General features: G+C 41.5%; 2 protein-coding genes across 7 annotated transcripts in view; one reads left to right on the forward strand and one right to left on the reverse strand.

Annotated features, from left to right (window-relative positions):
• Positions 1–8,267, reverse strand: part of map4k5 (mitogen-activated protein kinase kinase kinase kinase 5) — a 92,461-nt gene extending 84,194 nt beyond the window's left edge. The window contains exon 1 of one of the 3 annotated variants that reach the window (XM_012968103.3): positions 7,637–8,267. In XM_012968103.3, the coding sequence (XP_012823557.1) occupies positions 7,637–7,750 (114 nt within the window). In that variant the 5' untranslated portion in view covers positions 7,751–8,267. The remainder of the gene's footprint in view (positions 1–7,636) is intronic. The other 2 variants (XM_012968104.3, NM_001142049.1) reach the window with 2 other exon arrangements.
• A 2,252-nt stretch (positions 8,268–10,519) lies between these two features.
• atl1 (atlastin GTPase 1) overlaps positions 10,520–25,578 on the forward strand; it is a 44,306-nt gene continuing 29,247 nt past the window's right edge. For 2 of the 4 annotated variants that reach the window (XM_012968596.2, XM_031890535.1), the window contains exons 1-3: positions 10,521–10,653; positions 15,341–15,540; positions 24,610–24,857. In XM_012968596.2, coding sequence (XP_012824050.2) covers positions 15,507–15,540; positions 24,610–24,857 — 282 coding nt within the window. In that variant the 5' untranslated portion in view covers positions 10,521–10,653; positions 15,341–15,506. 4 annotated transcript variants of the gene reach the window in all.

Below are 25,578 nucleotides of genomic sequence, written 5' to 3' on the forward strand. Positions count from 1 at the left end.
TAAGCCTCATAGTTATATTCAGCTTTTTTTCACACAAAGTATCTGATGTAGCTAAATAGCAATATGCCCAACAATATTTAATATATATTTCTGTAAACATAAAATAATAGCAGACCCTAACCAAATTTTGGACCACATAAGGGAATCTGGACCCGAAAAAGCCAACAAACCACTGCACAGGAATTAAGAAGTAGATGTTTGCTATATGTTGAGTAGACATCTGCATAAAATCAGCAATGCAGTGCTATGCAAGAATAATCAATAGATTAACTTACTGGTATTTAAGTTCTAAGAAGCTTCTACATACACTTAGCAACATGGAATAAGCTCTATTCCTCTGCAGTCTATCTCTCAGCAATGAACTTGGTAATAAATGGTTCAACAAAATTTAAGTTAAAAAAAAAAATCAAAAATGTTTCCATGCAACTATCCCTTTTCTTATAATCAATATTACAATGTGATTCAACCACATCAGAAAAAAAATGATTGTTATGATGATGATGATGATGATGATTACTTGAGTGACACTGGCCTTGGGAAAACACCAAAAATGCAGGGGAAAAGAGCTGTAAATGCTTTTGCAGATCAATGGTAGAAACTTTTCACAGAGCAATATGGGTAAATGAGAGCAGCAGCTTTCAATACACATGTGAGGCAGCATTTATTGCAGCCTAGAGTGCTGCAAAATGCATAGGAGATACTAGATAGTAACAAAGCATTGCTGCAATGTCTGTAGAGGCCATATTGTAAAAATAATCATATTATAGCCACCTTAAGCAGTTTTGTTTCCAGATTTTTTTATTATGAGGGTGATCTTTAAAGTTCAAAGCTGGAATTTTAAAATAAGATCCCAAAACTGCAAGTAAATATACTTGTGTACTAAATATACAAACAAAAAATATATGCATGACATCTATAACAGTTGTATAAACAGTCTTCTGTATGAAGGGCAGCTGTATTTTAGGATGTGTACCAGAAAAGATTACCCAGTGCAACAGAAATTGCAGTAGGAACTGTAATGGTTTTTAAACAGCAGCAGTGTAGTTCTTCACTTGGTTTTGCCTACAGCTGGATCTAAGCACATTCCGATACTGTACTTACCAGACTGCAGCTTACTAAAATGGTTATAAGTGGGCACAAACCTTAAAGCATGAGAGGTATTTATATCTTTGGCAGACGGTAACAAACAAAATGACCCAAAATGCAGAAAAGTGGCTTTTCCAGGGAATGGGTTAATTTCCAGGGTGGCTGGGTATGGCTTCTTTTTCCCTTTATAATTATGAAACCAAACTTGTTTGACAACGCCAACAATAATAAGTGGAATGACGATGCCAAGTAATTCATGAGTTGCACAACACGTTTTCAAGTCAGTATCACATCTGTTACTCTCATTTGCTCATTATAAAACGTGCAAGGGGCACTGGAACATTAACTGGCTGGTGGGTCTTGCGCTGATGCAAACACAACAGACTTATAACATTAAAAGCAATTGTCTCCATGTCATATCTGATTTTATTATTATATCATTATTTAATAATGACATGTCCAGGGAAATAAAACATAACTGCTTTTCTATATAGCTCTTCTTCAGCTTGTGGTGGTTTACATGGTCACCGGCTCTGTCACACATATAGGGAGTACATACACTGCAGTACACTTTTGGATGCCATTATTCAAAACGAGCAGCAGCACCACCTTTTCAAGACATATATATTAAAGAAAAATATGTGTACAGAACGCGTTATCCAGAATGCTCTGGACCTGGGGTTTTCTGGATCAGGGGTCTTTCCATAATTTTGACCTCCATACCTTAAGTCTATTAAAAAATCATTTAAACCTAATTAAACCCAACAGGATTGTTTTGCCTCCAGTATGGACTAATTATATCTTAGTTGGCATCAAGTACAAGATACTGTTTTATTATTATAGAGAAAAATTAAATCATTTTTAAAAATCTGAATTATTTGATTAAAATGGAATCTATGGGAAACAGCCTTCCTGAAATTCTGAGCTGTCTGTATAATGTGTTTCCGGATAAGGGATCCCATACCAGCAAATCTTTATGCAATCAGTGAGCTACACAATAGTACAAAATGCAGAATGGCAATAGTTTAATATAACACAGAAAACGCAAATATTGTACCATGAATGAATTATGATACGTTTCATCTACACTGTGGTTCACTGCCATCAGCAGGCCCTATAATTAACAGAAGGGCAAACAATGGTATTACAAGCAATGTTCAAAGTTGTCAGCCACAGGAACCTGAATTGACTTGTAGGCTTAAGCTATCCTCAATGACATTTTATTAATTCTATTAAACAATTACATATAAGCAAGCATTTGGGTTTAGGATATCAGAGGCTGTACCCCAATACCTTACTAATATGTGGGAATTGTACAGTAAATCATAATAGTCATCACAAATCCCACTCTATATATACACACAGTAGGATTTGTCAACTGTAGTTAAATACGTGCTACCATGGGCAACTATTGTCTCAAAAATGCCTTACCATTGTATAACATTGTTATTATTAAAACATATTACTCATTGCAATATGGCTTAATTGCAGGAAAATACGGAGGAGTAATATGTTTTACTCGTGGCTAGCAAAATGTTAGCCAATTACATTTTTGGAGATTTGTTGCCTAAGGTAGCGCAGATTTAACTGCAGCCAACAAATCTTAAAGGATAACTAAAGGTGGCCATACAGACCGATTCGGCAGTTTATCTGCCCATGTACAGACAGTCCCAACGGGCCTACCCGGCCGATATCTGGCCTAAAATTGTCCAGCCCTCGATGGGGCAGGTTTGATTTTCCCGTTGGGTCGGGACTGCATTGGCTCGTTGATGCGGTCCTCGGTCAGATGGCCCATATACCCACCGTTTTAAGTTGATCGTTTGGCCCTAGGGCCGAATTAGCCCACCTAAGATGGGCATATCGGGGGGATGATCCACCAAACAAACGGATCGCACCACGTATGGCCACCTTTAGGCTTAACTAAAGAAGTAGGGCAGAAATGCTGTACAGGTATAGGATCCATTATCCAGAGCCAGAAAGCTCCAAATGGGAAGGCTATCTCCCATAGACTTCATATTAATAAATAATTTAAAATTTCAAAGATTTTCTTTTTTTTGTAATAAAACAGTTCCTTATACTTGATACCAACTAAGATATAATTAATTCTTACTGAAGGAAAAACAATACCATTGGGTTTATTTAATGTTTAAATAACATTTTAGTAGACTTAAGGTATGGAGATCCAAATTACAGAAAGACCCCCTTATCCAGAAAACCCCATGTCCCAGGCATTCTGTACATTCAGGGGCGTTTTTGGCCCACGAGCTGCCCTCAGCAGCTCCTCCAATGCCGCCTCCCTGGGAGGCTCCTCCATTGCCACCCCTGGTAACTTTGGGGGCTCTGCCCCATTAACACACAATATACTGTACATGCAGAAATATACGCAATTGTCATCAGAATTTAACAATCATATATATATATAATCAATATATTACAGATCAGTCAGATTTTCTTATTGATTATATGTGACAACCACTAAGCATATTGATTGTCGTAAACACTTTCCAAGATAGTAAGCTCCTGTGCCAAGTTTGTAGGCCTGGATCATTACTGCTATTGAAATGCTGCAGTAAGTAAAATATGGCATTTTTAGCCATGTTCATTGTTAGGGTTTCTTTCTCCTTTATGGTGTGGAAATCTTTCTAGAAAAGACTGCTTCTGGCACATTGGTTTCTGTAGCACCCTAAGGGTGAAGACATACGAAGCTACTTAGTAGCAGCCAGGGTTGGACTGGGATCTAATGGGCCCCGGCGGCCCAGACCCGACCCTTGTTGGCGCTCCCCCTGCCCAACCGCTCCTCCCCTGACGCGTTAAATTTAAGTGCGCTCGGGGTGGAACATCAGGTTAAGGGGCCGCTGGGGGGAAGTTAGGGGATGCGGCCAGCGTGGGCACCTGCAGGGCCCCTGGGGTGGGAGCTCCGGTGGGCCCTTCAACCCCCAGTCCGACCCTGGTAGCAGCTATTTGTCACGGCTACTAAATGCCAGCAAATACCCTGCCATAGACAGTACTAAGAATTGCCTCTGCTAAAAACACACGTAGAGACAGTTATCAGTTAATGATCAGCAGGGGCGGGCCAAGCCGACCGTGCGCCCTAGGCAACCCTCCGCCCACTTCCCCGCCCCCCCCCGAATGGCGCATGTGCCTGCGGCGGAGGCAATGACAAAGTAGCGCTAGGGTAGGCAGGAGAGGCTCCTGCCTGGCGCCCCTCAATCGTTGTGCCCTAGGCAGCTGCCTCTTCTGCCTACCCCTAGTTCCGGCCCTGATGATCAGCATTGTCTATTATTGTAGCCATGACAAGTAGCTGCTACTAGCATCTGAGTGTGTCTTCACCCTGAAGGTGGCCACACAGGTGGCGATTTTCAATGGTCGCATGAAAGACCGTTCAATCCGACACTAACATTCAGGGCTGAAACGGCAGATAAGGAGGTAGAAACAATAGGATTTCTAACTCCTTCTGCCCATTCAGCCCTGAAGGCAGATTTTGCTTAGGCGCCTTCTATGGCGCCCAATCAAAATCTTTTAACCTGCCCGATCGGCGAGTCGACTGATATCAGCAGCCTCCTGCGATATTCGACTCGCCGACTTGCCATACACGCACCAAATATCGTTCGAAACTAGGTTTCGTACGATATTATGGGTGCATGTATGGCCAGCTTTAGAGCGACTTTTACTACAATACTTTTGTAGTACAATTCATTATCCCATGTAAATGTGAAGTTTGCATTATTATTATTCCCTGCTACACATCACACAAAGTTGCCAGAAGAAAACAGTGTGAAAAACGGTTTCTAAGTCTCCACTCTACTTCATATTACTTTGACTTCCACAAAGATGAGCTCCAAATTAACTACTGTCAGTCAAACAAGTTATACCATTCTGTAACTGCAAAATTACCAACTGGATGAGCAGTAGGAGTTTAAGTATATGTCATGCAACCATGTAATCTGTGATAATTATTAAAGGAGAAGGAAAGGCTAAGTCACTTGGGGGTGCCAAAATGTTAGGCACCCCCCAGCGACTTTAATTGCTTAGCTTTTACCCCAGGCTGGTGCCCCTGTTAGGAGAAAACTGCACCAGCCCGGGATACCTGCAGCGAGCGCTTCCTTGTTCCTTCTGCCGGCAAAATCCCTGGGCCGGCACATGCACAGTGAGTGAAAAGCCGACTTTTTTGTTAAAGTTCGGCTTTTCACTCTACTGTGCATGCGCAAGCGTGAGAACAAGGAAGTGACTTAGCCTTTCCTTCTCCTTTAACATGTATTTATAAAGCACCATCATATTCCACAGCACTATCCAATATATTCAAACAGATGGGAAAGCACAAAGTATTTCATACAGTAGTTCATACATTTAGATTAATTTGTTCCTGATAAAACTGACCCTAGCATGTGAAAGAGTCTTTAGATGCCCCTACACGCCACCTATGGGTGGGTGATATCGAGCTAATAATCGAATTAGAACAATGAGCCAATGCGGCCCCGGATCCAATGAAAAAAATCAAACCTGCCCCATCGGGATCTGCCCAATTTTAGGCCAAATGCGGTCGGGCAGGCTTATCGTTCGTGCCCATACAAGGGCAGATAAGCTGCCAAATCAGTCTAAAGGACCAATATCGCCAGCTAGAATGATATAAACAATATACAGTCTCTGTAAACTTCAACTTGGTGACACTAAGGACAGTGGCACACGGGGAAATTAGTCACCCGTGATAAATCTTCACTACAGCAGGCGACTTATCTCCCCGGTATACTATCCCACCGGCAAGAATGTAAATCAGTGGTGGGATAGCATAGGTGTCGCTTCAGTTTCCCGAAGTCACCCGAAGTTTCCATGCGAGGCAACTTCGGGCGACTGAAGCGATGCACATGCCATCCCACCAGTGATTTACATTCTTGCTGGTGGGATGGCACATCGGGGAGATTAGTCGCCCACAATAGTGAAGATTTATCGTGGGCGACTAATCTACCCGTGTGCCACTGCTCTAAGGGTGAAAATTAGTTAAAGACAACACAATTTATTGGCACACCTATATTCACCCTAACGGTGAAGACACATGGAACTATTTAGTAGCAGCTACTTGCCATTGCTACTAAACGCCAGAAAATACCCTGCCATAGACAATAGTGATAACTGCCTCTGCTAAAACACATGTAGAGACAATTATCAATAAATGATCAGCATTGTCTTTTTCTGTAGCCATGACAAGTAGCTGCTACTAGTAGCTCAATGTGTCTTCACTCTAACACTAATGATGGTGTATGAGACATGAACAGTCAGGCCAAAAATTGTGCCTTGTATCCTAAAGCAAAGTATCAGTAGATTAGATTAAAGGGAAATTTCAGTCAGGCAGATCTCAACATGATCCAACCAAACTGGATCACAATGTCACTAAACAAGTATAGAAATAATGAATCATTTAGTTACCACACAAACAAAATATCTGCAAAGCACAAACTGAAATGATTTCACTGTAAACCGAGATCTTCTCAATAAGCCCTGTCACACAGATAACACTTATAAGCAAACATAAATGCTGTAAAAATACAAGTCTATGACACATTTAAAGTCCTTGAACAACTACAGTCAATGTAAGCATTATTAAACACTGCAGCCCTACCTGAAATTGTCTCTAACTAAGGAGCTCTTGTTTATAACCAAACCAGATAGATCTGTATATCATAACCTAAACCTAGATTCTAACCCTAACCCACCACATTAAAGCCAGTCATTGTAGAAGTGGTGGTACGTGTGTTAACTCTGCAAAGTGAAAGCAGTTTGGCCATTAAGCCTATGGTACTGCTGAAGTTGACTAGCCTGAACAGGCCAACCAAAAAGCTTTTAGAACATTATCAAGTGCATTAGCCAATTTAAAAATGCAGAGAGAGCATGACAACTGAATTGAATTTGGAAATTCACTTGTGTGGTCATATTGCACTGATATCCAGCGGGAGCCCAACTTGGGAAGCTGGATGGGCAAACACACAGGAATTTGTAAAGTTATAGTACTAGAGCCCATAAACAGCATTTACCAGAACAGGCAAAAAGTTTTAATAAGCTCAGTCTGCTTCATGCTCAAACCACCCAATCATACATGCATAATTATATTGGATAGCAGGAAAATAGGAACTACTGCCCACTGAAATAACTTATGCTTAGGTAGTGAACAGATAGGATGTTCCCACACTGCAGTAGTGACACTCAGGTGAAACAATGTAACTGTAGGACAGGCAAACTTCGGCCCTCCAAACGTTTCTGAACTGCAACCACCAAAATGTTTACCAATGCAGGGAGCAGCAGTGTACTTCAACATAAGTAGCAAATATAGCCTATTTATGCACACAATATGATTATGTTAACATTTTGTAAAGAAGTTGGATGGTGTGTATAAGCAAGATCCCGAAAGAGTCGGGAAACTTGATATTATATAGTACAGTTTGTGTCACTGTAACAGTTAGCTATGGGTTTATAACTTTCGTAGATGAAGCAGAAAGTGAAAATGCAATGTATACTGATGACAGGGCGATAAATATGCAGACAGCAGGCAGATACTCACCTTATATACATCCCCATAGGTGCCGCTGCCAACCCGTTGGACGAGCTCGAAGTCATGCTGCGGGTTCTTGCGGAGGATGTCCGCGCTCGGCCGTACCGCCGCAGATTCCATCATTCACTAGAGGCGGCCGCAGGCTAAGCTCGGCGCGGACAGGAGCTTCTTTCAAAGGTCCGTGGCACCGGCAGTGAGCTTAGCGCTAAGGCATGGCTCCCGTCCCATTTCCTGCAAAGGAACCGGGAATAAACCAAGAGTGTGGCACTGGCACGGGAGGAGGTGGGGGCAAGAACCGAACGCTTGCTTTGGTTTCGAGATGGGATAGTAACTTCTCAGCACCCGGACACTGGGAGGAGGAGGAGGAAGAAGAGAAAGGCACCGCCTTCCCCCTCGGGCCTGCACACCAAACTGGGCCTGGACTGCACGAGCACTGGGGGTGGGGAGGAATACCTGGCCAGGCGCAGGATGGGATGGGGGGGGGAAGACCAGCATATAGCAGGCAACACAGTGACAAGCGCTGCAGGTTTAACAGAAGTTACGATTAAAGTTCCTAGAACGCACAACTAAAGCCACCTGGGCTCAGAAGGAACTTTATGACTCAATAGCGGCCCTGCGTGACAGGCGCTTCCATTGCAGCTGCTCTCTCCCTCTGTACTGCCTTCTGGCAGCAACCTTTATGCCTAATTCCATACAGTACATTGTTTTTATGCTATGTCCCCTAGATATCTGGTCTCCGGGACGTCTGCTCTCCTTCAAAGTACTGAAACAAAGCCCGTTGGTTCAAGAAAGAAATGTTATTGGTCATAGAAAAGCTCAGGCATTATTTTCTGACTCTTGAAACAATGTAGCAGAAGTCTACAGTTATGTGAATCGTGTGCTACATTGTTTTAAGAGTCCTAACAATAGTGCAATCTTTAATAGCAGTTATATTGATAACAATATTTATAGTTACTAATTATTACATATTCTTTCATTAGACAAAATTTTTTTGAGTTAAAGCGCTTGTGATAAATTTCTGCTACTGCAGGTGCCTAATCTCCCTGAAAAGCCTTTTCATTGGCAATAAATTGCAAGTAGAAAGGCCCACGCATTGCTTAGTTTTATTCAAAATAGTGTGGTTTACTTCTGGAGGCAACTTTGCAAAGTGATGGGTAGACCTTTCCACCAGCAATTCTCTTTATAGCCGGTGGAAAGGCTTTTCAGGGAGGTTAGTCACCTGTGGTAGCAGAGATTTATCTCAAGTGACTAATCTCCCTTTGGGACATTAGCCTTAAGGCTAAGGCTGATGCCACACGTAGCGTTTTTACGCTGCGTTTTTTCTCAGCCTAAAAATGCCACACAAGCCACACATCCCCTGACTTTGGTGTTTTTCTGCCTAGTACTGGTGACGTAGCAAATCCCGTTTCCATGGTGCTAATAGTGCAAAATAGTAAAAAACGCTGCATATTTCAGCTAGGTCTGGCATCTGCCTTTGTGTATACATAGGAATAGCTTGCTTTGCAAATACTGGCGTATTTCAGCCAACGCTTGAAAAATCCGTGCTAAGGCGTTTTCTAGCGTATTTCCGCATTGTGTGGTTTGCTTAGAGTCTTTTCAAGTTATTTCTATGGATGATGATACCAGGCGTTTTTCAGCCACTGAGAGAATTAGAAAATACGCAGTGTAAAAACGCCACGTGTGGCATCAGCCTAATGCCAAAACGCTTGCCGAGAATATGCTCCATACACTCAAAAATGCCCCTACCTGTGCTTGCACCCGAATGAATGGAATACACTCTGGTGCAGGCACATGTAGCCCATATCCTTCAAAAATATGAAGTCTCTCATTTTTTGCCGGATATCGGCTACATGTGCCTGCAACCAAGCGTATTCCATTCATTAAATGCAAGCACAAGGTAGGCTGAATTTACAGTAGTGGGGCATATTCTCTGCAAGCTTTTTTCAGCTTGCCAAGAATACGCCCCTGTGGAATGCCCCTCCTTTGAAATTCATGATAATTGGCTGCACCCTGCCATTTGATAACTGCCTGATGCTGTGAGAGGACAAGTATGGTACAAGAATTTACTCTTAAAGTCAATAGAGAGAGGCAAAACAATAGGAATTTCCAAATGTGCCAATAGCCCTTAAAAAAACAATAATGACTATACAACTTATTACTTCATTTGTAAATCTAGCCCATGGCTGGCAAGGCCAACTGGAAGCATATTGTTGTAACAGCCAAAAGCAAATGTCAGAGTTCATGTTCACTTCAGCATTTAAGAGCAAATGCCTTATTTGAAAGCATATGCAGCTGCAACCACAGCACCCTGCTTACAACTTGTGAGTCATGGATAACTGCTGGGTTATTTTTTTGTGTGCAGATACCCAGACAGACTGTATTATTTCATGTCAAAGGTGACAAGTCACTGCAAAATTGTGGCCTCCCCATAAAAATTAATTTGTGAATCTCACCTCTGGGAGCTGCTTCTAATTACTACACCAAAATATTTACTTGAGTAATACTCACAAAGCAAATCACATAGAAAAGCAGTGCTTGGGTATCTCTATAACATATTTGCATACCTCATACACAATAATAAGCTGTAAGTGGAAGTAGTAAACCAAAGCATTTATCATTGCTAGTGCCACATCTCTTTAGAATAACACACTTATGGAAATAGGAGTGCCACATTAAACCTTCCAATTAAAGAACACTTTCATTCATTTAAAAAACGATGTAAAGCTTATTTTGCCCACAGTAAACTTGGCTGTTCGTGCTTCCTACTCTACCCACAGTAAACGGGCCGCACATACGTTCTGTTTTGCCCACAGTAAACATGGCTGCGCATTTTGCTAGGCGAAATCTCGAGATGTTACCTCATCGCCAGAAGACTGCGTAGCAACACAGACACGTGATCCCACGTCCGCATCCTTTCTATCCACGTCAATCTTCAGTCACGGGACCTACTGCCAGCAATAACAAAGTTCATTTTTTTTGTGTTAAATAGTTCATAAACAACAAGCACCGTATACTAGTCTACTTTTGTAAGTTTTACAGAAGCCTAGAATTTATGTACTTATATGCCTTAGTTGGAGAGTTGCGCAACTGAAATGCCAACCTTCCTTTGTCAGTGAAGGCAATTTTACGCCTCGTTATAGTGACGTCAACTCGGCGCTAATAATTTTATACATCCCATGTTTTCCCTAAGGACCCGACCGCGCTTTGGTTGACACGTAGGCGGAGATATTGCCGGGGTTACTAAATTGCGCCGTAGCGTGGCACTTTTATGATACAGCAGCTTTAATGGCGCTGAAATTGTTTTATTTTTAGGCGAGTTTCTTATTTGTTCCTTGAATTTGGTTTCTTATTCAGTTAGTGAATAAGTAACTGATATTTTAAGACCTTGGGCAACGTATGTAGATGTAGAGATTTATGCGCAGGGTTGCCCTACAGCCCAATTTATACTGACCTGAAATGGTTTTGGACAAGAATAGTTGCACCAACGTGGCAATAGTTTCTTATTTAACTTTGATGAATAAGTAACAAATGAATTTAAGGGTTAAATTACCTTGGGCCACTTACCTACGTAGGCATGTTTTGCAATACTGCCTTTTTGAACTAAGAGGGGAGCTGAAGGGTTTAAATGACTATATATTTGCAGGCAGGGCTGCCCTGCATTAGCTACAACTGGTTCCAGCCTGGCTCTAAATGGTTCTGGCCAGGAAAAGTTATCAAAGTGGGGATCTTTGCAGTTCAGCCTTTTAAAAAAAATAACAGGAATGTTGAAGGGGTTAAATGACTTTGGGCCACTGAGTAACACCTATAGATTTGCAGACAGGGATGTCCTTCATTGTATTCACCCAGTATCAGCCTGGCCTGATCTTACCAAAGCAGATCAACTATAAATAAGCCAGATTTAAACAGGACCAGTATTGGGATGCTGCTCTCTTGCACTTAGTACTCATATATGATATTCCCCTCCAGTAAAGTAGATCATCAAATGCAGAAAAGTAGTGCAAGATGGAGGTTTGCTTCTCTTAAAGGACCAGTAACGAATAAAGTGAAAAAAAAAAATATATATATATATATATTTTTTTTACAATTAAAGTTTGTATCTCTACAACCACCCTACATATAAAACATTTCTTGGCATCAGATGTCCTAATTTACACGAAAGGTTTTCATTCAAGTTTTGTGGACTTCCATGACTCACAGCTGACCAGTTTATCCTAAAACAGAAGAAAAAGTTCCACCAGCACACCCTTACCTCCTCCAATACTTAAAGGCAAAGTAACAGTAAAATTTTTTAAGTAAAAAAGCTATTTTACCCTGCACCAAAAGTTAGTATTTTAAATGCTTTAATAGAAAATACCTGCTAAAACTTGACTTCCTGTCAATTGAACTACAGCGATAAGGCGAAGGAAGGCGCTGCATCCACTATGCGACGATCGATTGATTGAGCCTAGCCTCCTTTCTGTATAGGAAGGAGTGAGGCTAGACTCGATCAATTGATCATCGCGTAGTTGGTAGCGGTCCATAATATGGGGACACTGGGGGAGGACCAGCAATGTTTTAGGGGGGCCCTGGAATACAAAGAAAAAATAGTGGAGCACCATGAGGGTAAAAATAAAAATCAGTCTTTATTCCGTCATCAGTAAAAAGCACATGTACATCCCAATGGACCTACGCTTTACGCGTTTCATGGCATCCCACCACTTCCTCAGAAGCATCAACAGTCCATGCTAAGGAGGAGTTTTATATACCCACAACAATTAGCCCTGATTACCACAGGATCCCATTAACCCTTACCTCCCACATATATAAAATGAAATGAAAGGACAACAACATATGAAAGTAAAATAAAAAATAAAGCCACAACAATGTGATAAAGAAAAACATTTCTAGTACCAAAACCTCTGGAAATAGCAAGAAAAATACTAAATGCATGAAGGGAGGAAGAAAGGAAAATATCAATAGAAACAGGACAATTCCCATTCCCTGTTCATACCCCCCTGAGTTTCTAGAGAGTTTAAATTTAATATCCAGAATGCCTTTTTAGGAGTCTCCTTTCCATATCTCCCTTCCTGACCTGAAAAATTGGCTTATCAATTATCTGTAAAGTAAAATGTGCTTTCCCATCATGCTTCTCTATAATGTGACACTGCAGATCTAAAGTCGCCTCTTTCCAAGGCCAAGGCATGTTCCAAAATCCGTATAGAAACATTACGTATGGTTTTCCCAACATATTAGGAACCACAGGAACATGTTATTAAATATATTACCTGCTTGGATAAACAAAAAAGTATTTTTAAAGTATTGTTTGATATTATACTCTTTACCTGGATGTGTGCTAGTAAAGACCTTGAAAACTTTAAGGTACTGACATGCCTTGCACCTATTTCTCCCACAACGATAATTCCACTTAAACCAAGGGGCAGTCCTCTTTTTTGATGCATACATGCTCGGAGAGAGCCAAGATGCCACATGTCTACCTTTTCTATACACAAAAGATGGTTTCTTATCCAGCACCTGGGCTAAAATGGGATCCTGTTAAAGAACTCCCCAATATTTACAAATACTTTTACGAATAAGATGGGAATCTTTATTATATACCATGGAGAAACGTGTCTTTGGTCTATCTTTATCATGTAAAACTTGGTTTTCCAGCCGTTTGGGTTTAAGGAGATCATTTCTATCACTAGCCACTGCCCTCTCATAGGCTGCCTTAATTACATCCAGAGCAAATCCTCTCTCCAGAAAGCGATCCCATAGTGTCATTGCTGTTGAAAAGCATCCCAAGTAGAGCAGATTTATGAGGATGTGAACCTTAAAGCAAAGGAGATATGGACCCCTTTTTATAATCCATATTTTCTCATAGCTGTTCCCTCCTGCTGTTCTTAGGTCCAAAATTGCCTTTCTTTGATCAACAGCTCAAAGAAACCAATGGCCTCAGCTTTCCTGCCCCAAATGATCTGACTTCAAATTGTCTGCTTAACCCAGATAAGTTTGTCGCCTTCCACAGTCCCTTTTTGCATATTAAATTAAGGGTCTCTGTGTGAGCGTGCGAACATAGGTTGGTAGTGTTTAACCCTTTACAATGCCAGGGCAATATTGCCTGGCCATGACAATTATGTATACAATTTACAACACAGATGTGGGACAAACAACAAAATACTGCTTTTCTTAAGGTACCTATATATCTTATATACAGTATAATGCATGTATGGAAAAATATGACAATAAAAATATACAGGAGTAGCGCAAGACAGTGCTTAGTGTATTGTTAATGTAAAAATGCAAATTTTTTAGTGCTCTTATGGGTGAGACAAACTGAGCTAGAATATTATAACTAAGGACCAAAGCTAGTACTGGACTAAAGGTGGCCATACACGGAAGGATTTGCACTTGGCCTCAGAGCCAAGCATTTAATTACAACGGTGGGTAGTGCTGTCAGACTAAGGACCACATTAATTGGTCCCCAATCCGATGGAAAATCAAACCTGCTCGATCTAGATCTGGCCAATTTTAGGCCAGATATTGGTCAGGTAGGCCCTTTGGGGGTGCCCATACACAGGCAGAGAAGCTGCCTAATCGGTCTTAAGGGTGTATTACTACGTTAAGGTACCCGTATGTTGGACTGTTATACCTGTGGACCACCGGACAGCGTACATCTACTTCTGTCACTCCCCTCACTGCTACTGTGATGAAAGGACTGGAGGCAGCTTATGGACATGCAGTAGTACATGCCAGGGGGTTAAGGCCCAGCATGACTAGGTCCTACCTGGATTTTTCTTGAGAGTCCAACCCTGGGTAAAGCACATGAGGTGTTTTGTCAACTTCCATCCTTCAGTAAACAACAGTTGACAAAACACCTGTGTGCTATAGCCCTTGTTAAAAGAAGGTTGGCCCATGTTTACCATGAAGTATATTACTGTACTAACAAAGCTAACAGTGTGTAAGAAATAAGAATGTTTAAAATGTGTGCATATATGAAACTGCAACTTTTATTGTGCCAAAAAAATCCTCTCATAAACATTGGTGGTTACTGTTAAAATCAGGGCCGGAACTAGGGGTAGGTAGAAGAGGCACCTGCCTAGGGCGCAACAATTGGGGGGTGCCAGGCAGGAACCTCTCCTGCCTACCCCTATCTCACACTTCCTTCTTTTGCCCCCCACCGGTTGTCATAACGCGGTGGGGGCAATGACTCACTTTCTCCTCCTCCTCCCCCCCCTGCTCCATGGAACTGCCCATGTGCACACACACGAGGGGGGGGGGTGGAAGGTGCAGGGGTGAGGTGGCCAACCGGGTTGCCTAGGGCGCCCAGACAGCTTGGCTGCCCCTGCTTAAAAAATTACCTTAATTGGTTGTGATCAGCTGTCCTTTTACCTCTCTTTTGGTTTAATTTCAAAGAATATAATGCAATTTAAATGCTTAACCCATAGTTTAATAACTACACAAATAAATGTTAGGTGCTCCCTTTAAAAAGTATATAAAGATGCTGTGATAGATGATTGTTGTGTTTCCTGCCTGAAAATGCAACTATGTGCATGGAAATTTGTCCCAAACCTCTGTACACTTTTTCCCTTTGATTTGTGTCTGTATGTTATTCACTGGCTTATATTATAAACTTTACAGAGCAGGGACCTCCTTCCTACTGTGTCTTTTAGCACATGGCACTTAATCTCTGTATATTTATACTTATTCATTACTATGCTTGTTACTATGCTGCAGCTGCTACCATGGCAACACCAAGTCTCCTCAGTCTGGACACGTGACTTTGCATCTCCTGCTCCATCTGCCCCTCCCAGAGCATCCCTCCTCCTGCAAAGCTGAAGCAATCTCCATCCCTAGCACACCGACACCTTTAGCTGCCTACAGCCTGCACCCCTCACGGAGCATGGCCCGGAACCGCAAGGAGAGGAACAGCTGGGGTGAGTATGGGCACCCCATATTTAGGGATCAGCAGAAGCTTAAGGCATGTATTATGTGCAGCTGCTGTGCCAAGATGAATATCAGGAGCAGCATCAGCACCAAGCCAGGGTGTGCTATCCTAGCTTTAAATTCATGGTGCTATCATGGCAACTCCTGTTATGGGAATCACGGGTAACCTACAAACTGGCTCTCACATGCAAGATTCTGACAGTGGCACAAAGGGCACAATTTCGGACACAGCTGCCACACAACCCCTTAGGCCTAGCAGTTGGCAGTTAACACAATGAAACAGAGCGGTCACCTACTCAGCTCAGTTTCCAATAGTTTTCTGCGTCATTCAAGAGTGTGCAGTGCACAGCGGCCAGGGGCCAGCCTACCGGGGATGCAACCGGGGAGTTGCGACTGCACCTTGGGCCCAAGCACCTGTTGGGGTTCCCATGGTCACAAAGGTCACCATCAGTTCACCTGCAGGCCTAAGGGGTAAGGATAATTAGCTACATGGTTCAAAAAAGGCTGTGGCCCTCTATTTACACTGCAAATATCTCAGCTGTTGACATGTTTGGTAATAGAACGCTGGATAGTTTGGTTATTTTTGAAAAGCCAAGTATGTGAACCCATTTTTATCTTGGAGGGAGGGGGGGTTGAGGATTTTTATTTAACGTATAATTTGTCTAGATTTAATGATAACCAATGTTGTTTCGAAAGGAATGTAGGATTTTGGAAGGAATATAAAATGTTATTTTGCAGTGTTATACCTTCAGTAAGGCAATTATAGCATGGCTTCATCAGCCTCCCACATTGATATAACATCTTCCCAGCATGTGGGCAGCACCACACACTCATGGGCCTAGACTATTTAGCGAGTGATGGAAGCAGCCTGATGGATTTAAATATTTAACTGCTTTTTGTATTTTCTTCTTTTTAATTCATATACAAATATAAGAGGATGCACTGCAGAGATTTATCTATCAGTATTGGAAAACTGCTGCTGCATAGAAGGAAGAGTTAATTACACAGCCTTTAGCCGTACAGACCACAATATTGTAAAATCCATATTTTATCAGGGGAGGAAGTGTTTCCATTCTCTCATCCTTATGTATGTGTAAAATCTAGCCATGAATAAGCATAGGGTGTGTATCACAGTGCTCCTCCAGCTGTGCATGATGTCATTTGTACAGTGCAATTGAATCTACAAAAGGTAAACCTATCAGATCTGTTACTTTCTGATCAAAAAAGTGCCCAGAAAAAAAGGAATTTTATCTCAGCCTGATGAAAACTTATAAATGAAATTATATTATGAACAGAAAGTGTCTCTTGCACACTTAAGCTTTATATTCATAAAGTTTGGGAAAATATACTTCTGGGGCATCAGTCGAACCCCCACACCAGAGGGACTCTATCATCTCTAAATCCAGCCTTGCATGAAATGAGATTTGCCTCAAACCATTCAGTTGTCTGTATGTATTTTAACGTTTTGAACAAAAATACTATGTAACATCATAAATTTTATGTTACATTTTTCTAGGTCAGATTTTTCTATAAGGTGGCTGAAATCTAAAACACAGGCTAAGTCGAGGGCCAAATTTTTTATTAATTAGTAATACTAAGGGGTATATTTATCACAATGTGTAAAAAGTGAAGTAAGACATTACCGGTGATGTTGCTCATAGCAGCCAATAGATGCTTTGCTACTGTTGAAATCTGATTACTGATTGGATGCCTTGGGCAACATTACTGGTAATGCTTCACTCCACTTTTTACACAGCATGATAAATATACCCCTTAGTCTTAGTTACTATGTGAGGAAAATGGAAATTGATCAGGCTGGATGGTCACACACACTCACCAAGGGCCACATAAAACAGCCAGGTGGGCCGGATTTGGCCCCCGGGCCTTGTGTTTGACATATATGATCTAAACAGACACAAATCAAAGGGAAAGTGTACAGAAGTTTGGGCATTGGGCCGACAGGATTGAACCTGACAAGATATGTTCTAGTGCTCCAAATTTAGCATCTGACTTGGAAGTCCAGTGGTGTAAAAAGATGGTAGATTTGAGAAGAGCGGAGGAGACCAACTGAAAGATATCACGAAAGGGGGCAGCCGTGACGGGAGTTTACCTATGGATAAACAGGTTCTTAGGAGAGAGTAGGAGGAGTCTAGCTGCAGAGTTTTAGGGTATACAGAGGAGAGAGGTGGGAATCTGGGAGATAGGTTAGTAGTAGATTGCAGAAGTCTAGACAGAATAGGATAAGGGCACAGATTAGTTTTTTAGCTGTTACTTATGAAAGAAAGGGTAATCTTGGTAATGTTACACAGGAAAAAATGTCATATTTTGTCAGTGGCATTAATATGGCATATTACATACAGCATTTGAACAAAGGAGTAAAAAACCCCAAGAAAGCACTAAGGGCAAGGTCACATGGCGTGGATTGTCAGCCTGTGGATAAGTGCAGGCTGACAATCCGCCCCATGCTTAAAAAATCTTATAGTTATACCTGCACCCTGAGCACTGAATCTGGCCAGGTGCAGGCAAACGCAGCCAATTTCCACCAACAAATGTCAAGTCTCATGTTTGTTGGTTGATCCCATTCCTACCAAACTTCTACGCAATGCCAACCCCTGTCTTATCAAAGCCTTAACTCATCTATTCAATCTCTCGCTCTCTACTGGAATCTTTCCCTCCCAACTGAAACATGCACTTGTAACCCCTATTCTGAAAAAACCCTCCCTTGATCCCTCCAATCCTACTAACCTCCGACCTATCTCTCTGCTCCTATTCATCTCCAAACTGCTTGAGCGCCTAGTTTACAACCGACTGACGCTATTCCTCTCTGACAATAACCTCCTGGATCCCCTACAATCTGGTTTTAGACAACAACACTCCACCGAAACTGCTCTAACCCGACTAACAAATGACCTCCTTTCGGCTAAAGCCAAAAAACACTACTCGCTACTAATACTTCTCGATCTCTCTGCTTTTGACACTGTGGATCACCCTCTTCTCCTCCAGACTCTCCGCTCTCTTGGCCTTCGTGACACTGCCTTATCCTGGTTTTCATCTTATCTCTCAGATCGATCCTTCAGTGTCTCTTACAATGGTGAATCATCTTCTCCCCTGCCTCTTTCTGTCAGGGTTCCTCAAGGCTCTGTCCTGGGCCCCTTACTATTTTCTCTCTATACCTCCTCACTTGGCAAATTAATCAATTCTTTTGGCTTTCAGTACCACCTCTATGCTGACGATACTCAGATCTATCTTTCCTCTCCTGATCTCAACCCAGAGCTTCTAACTCGCGTCTCTTCCTGCCTGTCCGCTATCTCCACTTGGATGTCCCAACGTTACCTTAAATTAAACGTCTCTAAGACTAAACTGGTTCTCTTTCCCCCATCCAACGCCCACATTGTTCCCGAGGTATCTGTAACGGTTAACAATTCTACCATCACCCCATCTTCCCAGGCCCGGTGCCTTGGGGTTATCCTTGATTCTGCCCTGTCCTTCACTCCTCATATCCAATCACTTATAAAATCATGTCACTTTCACCTAAGAAATATCTCCAAAATACGATCATTTATCACCCAAGATGCTGCCAAAATTCTTATTCACTCTCTTATAATATCTCGCCTGGACTACTGTAACTCCCTTTTAATTGGCCTTCCCCTCCAAAGACTGTCCCCTCTCCAGTCCATAATGAATACTGCTGCCCGGCTCATTCACCTCTCCAACCGCTCCTCCTCTGCCATGCCACTCTGCCAATCCCTGCACTGGCTTCCCCTACCATCCAGGATAAAATTCAAACTAATGACTCTCACATTTAAATCAGTTCATAACTCTACCCCACCCTACATCTCTGAACTTATCTCTAGGTACCATCCAACCCGCTTGTTACGCTCTTCTACTGACCTGCTCCTCAACTCCTCTCATTCCCTCCTCACACGCTCGCATTCAAGACTTTGCAAGGGCTGCCCCCCTTCTCTGGAATTCGCTCCCACAAACTATCAGACTTTCTCCCAATCTCTCTGCCTTCAAGAGATCTCTAAAAACACATTTATTCAGAGAAGCTTACCCTAATCTAGTTTAGCAATAACCTGTGCCACACCTCTCACAACTCCGGTCATGCCCATTCCCACACCTTGTTTCTCAACCCTTTCTCCTTGTAGATTGTAAGCTCTTTTGGGCCCTCTTCACCTCTTGTATCGGTTATTGATTGCTTTATATGTTACTCTGTATGTCCAATGTATGTAACCCACCTATTGTACAGCGCTGCGGAATATGTTGGCGCTTTATAAATAAATGTTAATGTAATGTAATGATATTGGCTACATGTCCCTTCACCTGGGCAGATTCAGTGCCTCTGGGTGTAGGCACAACTATAAGATTTTTTTAAAAAGAGGGTCAAATTGTCAGCCTGCACTTATCTGCAGGCTGACAGTCCACCCCAAATGGCCTTGCCCTAAGGCTGAGGGCACATGGAGCTTTTTTTTTTGCAGGCTGAGAGAAGCAGATTTGCTCCCTTATGTACCTCAGTAAAACTGCTTTGACAATTACAGCTTGTCGAAGCGAAGCCAAGTGGGGATTGTCCCAAAACGTAAAAGCAGGCATTTTTGAGCTGTCCCTGCTTGGCTCCGCTTCATGTAGCCGAGCAGAGGCAGAAGTTGTACTTGTCAATGCACTTTTACTGAGGTGCAAAAAGCACACAGGCTGAGAGCAGAACAAATGCTTTGTGTGCCCTCAGCCTGAGTCTTGTCAAAACATAGTATGTATCCAAACTTGGGTTCATGTTTGTTAGGCTTTAACATGTACCACTATTTTAGTGAGTTTGTATATTAAATTAGGCAATCGTGCCTAATTTCTGCTCTTCCAATTTACTGTACTCAGCTTTTCCCTCTTTGTTCAAGGTTCATAATTTGCCATTTAACTTTGGGCAAACTGAAATGAGTAGCACTGTTATCCTGCATTTATTTTAAGCTACTAGAATATTTAGCTTTTAACCCTGCAGTTCTTGCTCAACTAAACCCCCCATCATCCCCTAAATGATGTCAGTGTTTGGGTACTTTCTTATGCCTGCATAAAACGAGACGTGTTGTTGGCAAAGCTCTATACTTCTAAATGTAGAACTAATTAAAACCCAAGTATTAAGTACAGGATGTATATGCACACTTATTATGAGCTTATGAACTGCCCTTCTCCACCCCTGTTCTTTCCCAGTTCCCTGCAAAAACATTTTTTGATAAGAGCGGCACTTAAGTAATATTTCTTTCTGGAGTGTAGTTGTGGAAGAGTTGGTAGAGAATAATGAGAGTTTCAACTCTAACAGTTAATGGATGATGAGCCCTGTAGTCTAACCACAGATGGAACTCCTGAAAGCTGTATTTTAAGGAAACAGTAAAGTATTTTACATAATTAAAATATAATATACAGTACTGTTGGCCTGCACTGGTAAAAACTGTGTGTTTGCTTTAGAAACACTACTACAGGTTAAATAAACAATACTTTTGTGTAGCCATGGGGCCCACTAACACCTCATGTGTGAAGGTAGTGACAGGAATGGCAACTGCCTGACACTGTTTACATGGTGAGAATTCCCTGTTTCACTGTTCTTTCCCCTGTTCCATATGGTGTAAACCTGCACATTCTATGGATTTCAAACTGGATAAGTCACACATGTGTATACTGGCACCTATTGGTGAGAGAGAGAAATCACATTGACTTTTTTATGTATTAACACTATATACCATTGGATTGGTTGACTATATATGATATGCACTGTGATAGCGTTGGATAATCAGTCTATGCAACTAATGATGTCACTGGAGTTTCTTAATTTTTTGTATTACTTAAGTTTGTATTTTTCACTTGTACAATGTCCTTGATAAAGGTCCCAGGAGGGACCGAAACGTTGGAACGCACGGTGAATGAATAAATAGAAGAATTGCTGTGAAATGGTGTGCTGGTCCTGTTAATAGGTATTTACATATTTTGACTTCAGCACCCATCTGTTAAACTAGTTTAGAGTGCGGACACACAGCTTGACTATATATATATATATATATATATATAAATATATACTGTATATATATATAGTGTCTTTACTATATTTGTTTTAAGTCTAATGTTCACATCTTGTCTAGGAATACATAGTGCACGGTTCAATCTTAAATAAAAGCATTAACATGGTTTTGCTGTCTGAGCAGTTAAATGGTAGAATTGATGTCGACATGTGCTATTTACAAGGGTATTGTTTACAGTAAGATGTATTAAATGGAGGTACCTTCTATTGTCGATGTTGCCTAATCTCTGGGATATAGCACAGCCAGGAGTATTGTTCACATGGGGTCCTAAACATAATGACCTTTTGCTGTACGTTTAAAAACTGAATGCGTTGCATTTCTGGAATAGTTGGAATACTAGCAATGGATCCCTGTTCTTTACTTTATAAGATGGATATGTACTGCACATGCCTCTATGGCTCAACCTGCTAGGATCTAAATATAAACAGTAAATGTGTTACCTTTGTGCAGCTGGCCTGGGTATGATAAGTCAAAATTCCCCATTCTGAGTAAATGTATTGCACTGCAATATTTGCTTGTGCCTGCTCTATGCTGACTCAGCCACTGACCCATTTTATGTGCTGTTTATCAAAAACTGGATATTTGCATTTATTGGCTGTACATATAATATGTGTATGTCACAGCATGCTCAGTAAAATTAAATTATATTTCTTCTACTGCATCTTCTAATTATGTAGCCATTAGCTAGACTAATACTAATAGACTGTACTGTCTTCTTAATCCTTGTGTCAGGAACTGTCTAGAATTAAACCCTGGTCTACATTCTAAATTATGCCTGCACTAACTTTCTCAGCCACTGAGGGTTTTCAGAGTTTTTGTGGGTCAGTTATTATGGATATATGTCACCTCTCCCTGCTGCTTTCTTTCTCAACTTTAGTTCTCAACTCTGTCTAGCTTTATAAGCCTGTTACCAGGAACTCGTGGTTGCTTGATCATTAAAGCATTACAGCCTGATCCAGCGCACATTATTCATAGTCCTTGCCTGGTTCCTGCCTGGTTCTCTGTTCCGTACCTTTGTTCCTCTTCTTCAGTTCCCCTTGCCTGAATTCTGTTGAATCTCCTGGTATTTGTCTGTGACCTATTTACTGGACTACCCTCTGTCTTGAGCCTGCCCCTGACCTCAAGCCTGTTTACCTGACACTCCTTGCTCATTGCCAGTCCAGACCCTATGCCTGTTATATGCCCATGACCCCTGGCCTGGTATAAGGACTCATGCTTGCTAAGAATCTACAACACTTATTGCCCCCATGTACCTGTGCCATCAGCCCCCATATTGCCACAATGTACCTGTGCCAGCACCCCTTCTGAACCTGAGCCAATCACTTATATTGCCCCCAAAACTCTTACAAGTACCTGTGCCAGCAGCAGCCAATCTATGTTGTCCCCGAATCTGTACCTGTGCCAGCAGCAGCCAATCCATATTGCCCCCCAATCTGTACTTGTGCCAGCAGCAACCAATCCATCATATTGCCCCAAGACCCCAATCTGTACCTGTGCCAGCAGTAGCCAATCCATATTGCCCCCAAATCTGTACCTGTGCCAGCAGGCAGAAAATAAGCTGGTTTACTCCTTTGTCTTCAGCGCGAGCCACACCAGTGTTCCAGCTCTCTCTGTTACCCATCCATTTCGATAACATTAGATATACTGTATGTGCCACTGCCTACACAGCATGTGCCGTAGCGCATTAATAGTAGCATCAAACAGTTTTAGTAAAGGTACATACCGGCAATAAAGGCATGAGGAGTGGTCTGTAGTACACAACACCCACTGCAGGGGGTTGGGGCAGGTGGTTTACTAAACCTAAATGCTATTAAAGGCCAAGCAAACCAGGATTAAAAAAAATATATATATGTGTGTATGTATATATATATATATTTTTCTTTTACCCTTAGAAGTGAAGTGTGCCCTCAAATGATTGTGCCCTAGGCAGGTCCTACTCTCTGCAACAGTTTCTTTTGCATTTGTGGTGTTAAATACAACACAAAAAGAAATGTCTGAAATCATTGGTGTTTTGCTGCAGGCTTCTGTGTTTTTTTTATGGAGCACAGAGACCTGCAGCTAACCCCTTCAATAGAGTGCTGCCTGCCTTCGGCAGCATGCTATTCAAGAGGGGTGGGCAATGGATCCATATATGTGATATATGGAATAGGGTGGTAGCAGTCCTTTTGTATAATTTGTGTGCCAGGCAGGCCTGACCTATAATCTGATATTTTGGTAGATATGACCAGGGCTTCTATAAGATACTGTAGACTGGCACATGCGATTGGGCCTGTGCGAGGCAGTTTGGGCTCCTGTGTATATGCAATTCTGGAACTTAAATCTTTTAAATCTCACTCAGGGCATGGTATAAGGTGTTCCAGTTCAGTGTCTTTCGGACTATGGTGTTATATTGTAATAGCCACCTTGTGTTTGCATACTTGTTTGAATAATTGGTACAGATGCTGAAATAATATTAACAACTACCAAAATATGGAGTATCTAGAAAACTGTCTCTATACAGCACTGCATTACTTGTTGATGCTATGGTACTGTATGTCTATCCTTTTGGAGGCAGGCAGGGATATAGCCTTAATAGTCCTTCCTTTCTACATCATTCCATTAATAAGATATACAGGGTCTGGGAGAAAAATTAAATGGGAAGTGTTTATTAATATCAACATTATGTCATATACAGTTATACCCTGATGTTGCCTTAAATGTGTGCTTTAACCCATCTTTTGTTACTGTCTGATGGTATTGCTTATTTGCATCATGCAAAAAGTGCTGAAATGGCAAAAGAAGCTGTTAATAATGGAATGGGAAATAGAGGGGTGCACATTTTGAAACTGCCTGAAATTGGAAATCATAAGACTGTATACATGTAGTCTATGAAAATCAAAAATGACAGTCAGTGTTAATGGGTTCATTATATCCTTTGCAGACCTAATTCATTCTTACCGATTTCATTTTGTAATCATGAAGTTCTGTGTCTAATGGCAAACTGTCACCTCTTGGCTCTAGGTGGATTTACTGACAGAAATTATGACTGGAGCTCAGAGGAGGAGGAATATGAGAAGAAGGCTCACCCAGTTCAGGTCCTGGTGGTTAAAGATGACCATTCCTTTGAGTTGGATGAGGCCGCATTGAACCGCATTCTGCTGTCAGAAGCAGTCAGGGACAAGGAGGTGGTTGCTGTGTCAGTAGCTGGAGCATTTAGAAAAGGAAAATCATTCCTGATGGACTTTATGCTGAGATATATGTACAAAACGGTATATACTATGTGCTTTACGATCCTGTTACAAAATCCAAGAGAATATACATATTATCATCCTAATTAATTAATTAGTTGCAGATGTTTATTTATATATATATTTAAATAGAATTTTTTGAACATATATGATTTATATATGGACATATATGATTTATTATTTGGTTTTATGCTAATTTTATTAGCATTGTTGCAGATGTTTATATACTGTATATATTTAAATAGAATTTCCAGGTTTACCTGCTTACTGTTGCATGGAATTGGACATCCCATCATAGACATGGAGAAATTGGAATTGGTGAGCCGCACAGGCATAAAAAAAGTTCTTTTGGGATGCAAATTAAGGACTGTGGTTGGTATTTGGTAGCCGCTTGTGGACTGCTGCCCCACAGAAGGCTCTTCCTCCACTAGTTGGGGATTAGTGGCTTTCAGACCACTGGCAAAATATAAAAAATGATCCCTAAATGATCCCTTTCTTACTAGTGTGCCACAGTCAAATGTAAAAAGACTTGGGAGAGCAGGATCATAAAAGTTCATGGAGGTGCCAAATAAGGGCTAAGATTGGCTATTAGGTAGTCTCTATGCACAGCTTACAGGGGCTTTATTTGGCAGTAAATCTTGTTTTTATTCAACCAAAACTTGCCACCAAGTCTGGAATTCAAAAATAACTACGTGGTTTGGAGGCACAGAGCGACATCCAAGGGGTTGGTGAGCAACATGTT

Source organism: Xenopus tropicalis, chromosome 8, assembly GCF_000004195.4.
Source record: "Xenopus tropicalis strain Nigerian chromosome 8, UCB_Xtro_10.0, whole genome shotgun sequence".
Classification (NCBI taxonomy): Eukaryota; Metazoa; Chordata; class Amphibia; order Anura; family Pipidae; genus Xenopus; species Xenopus tropicalis.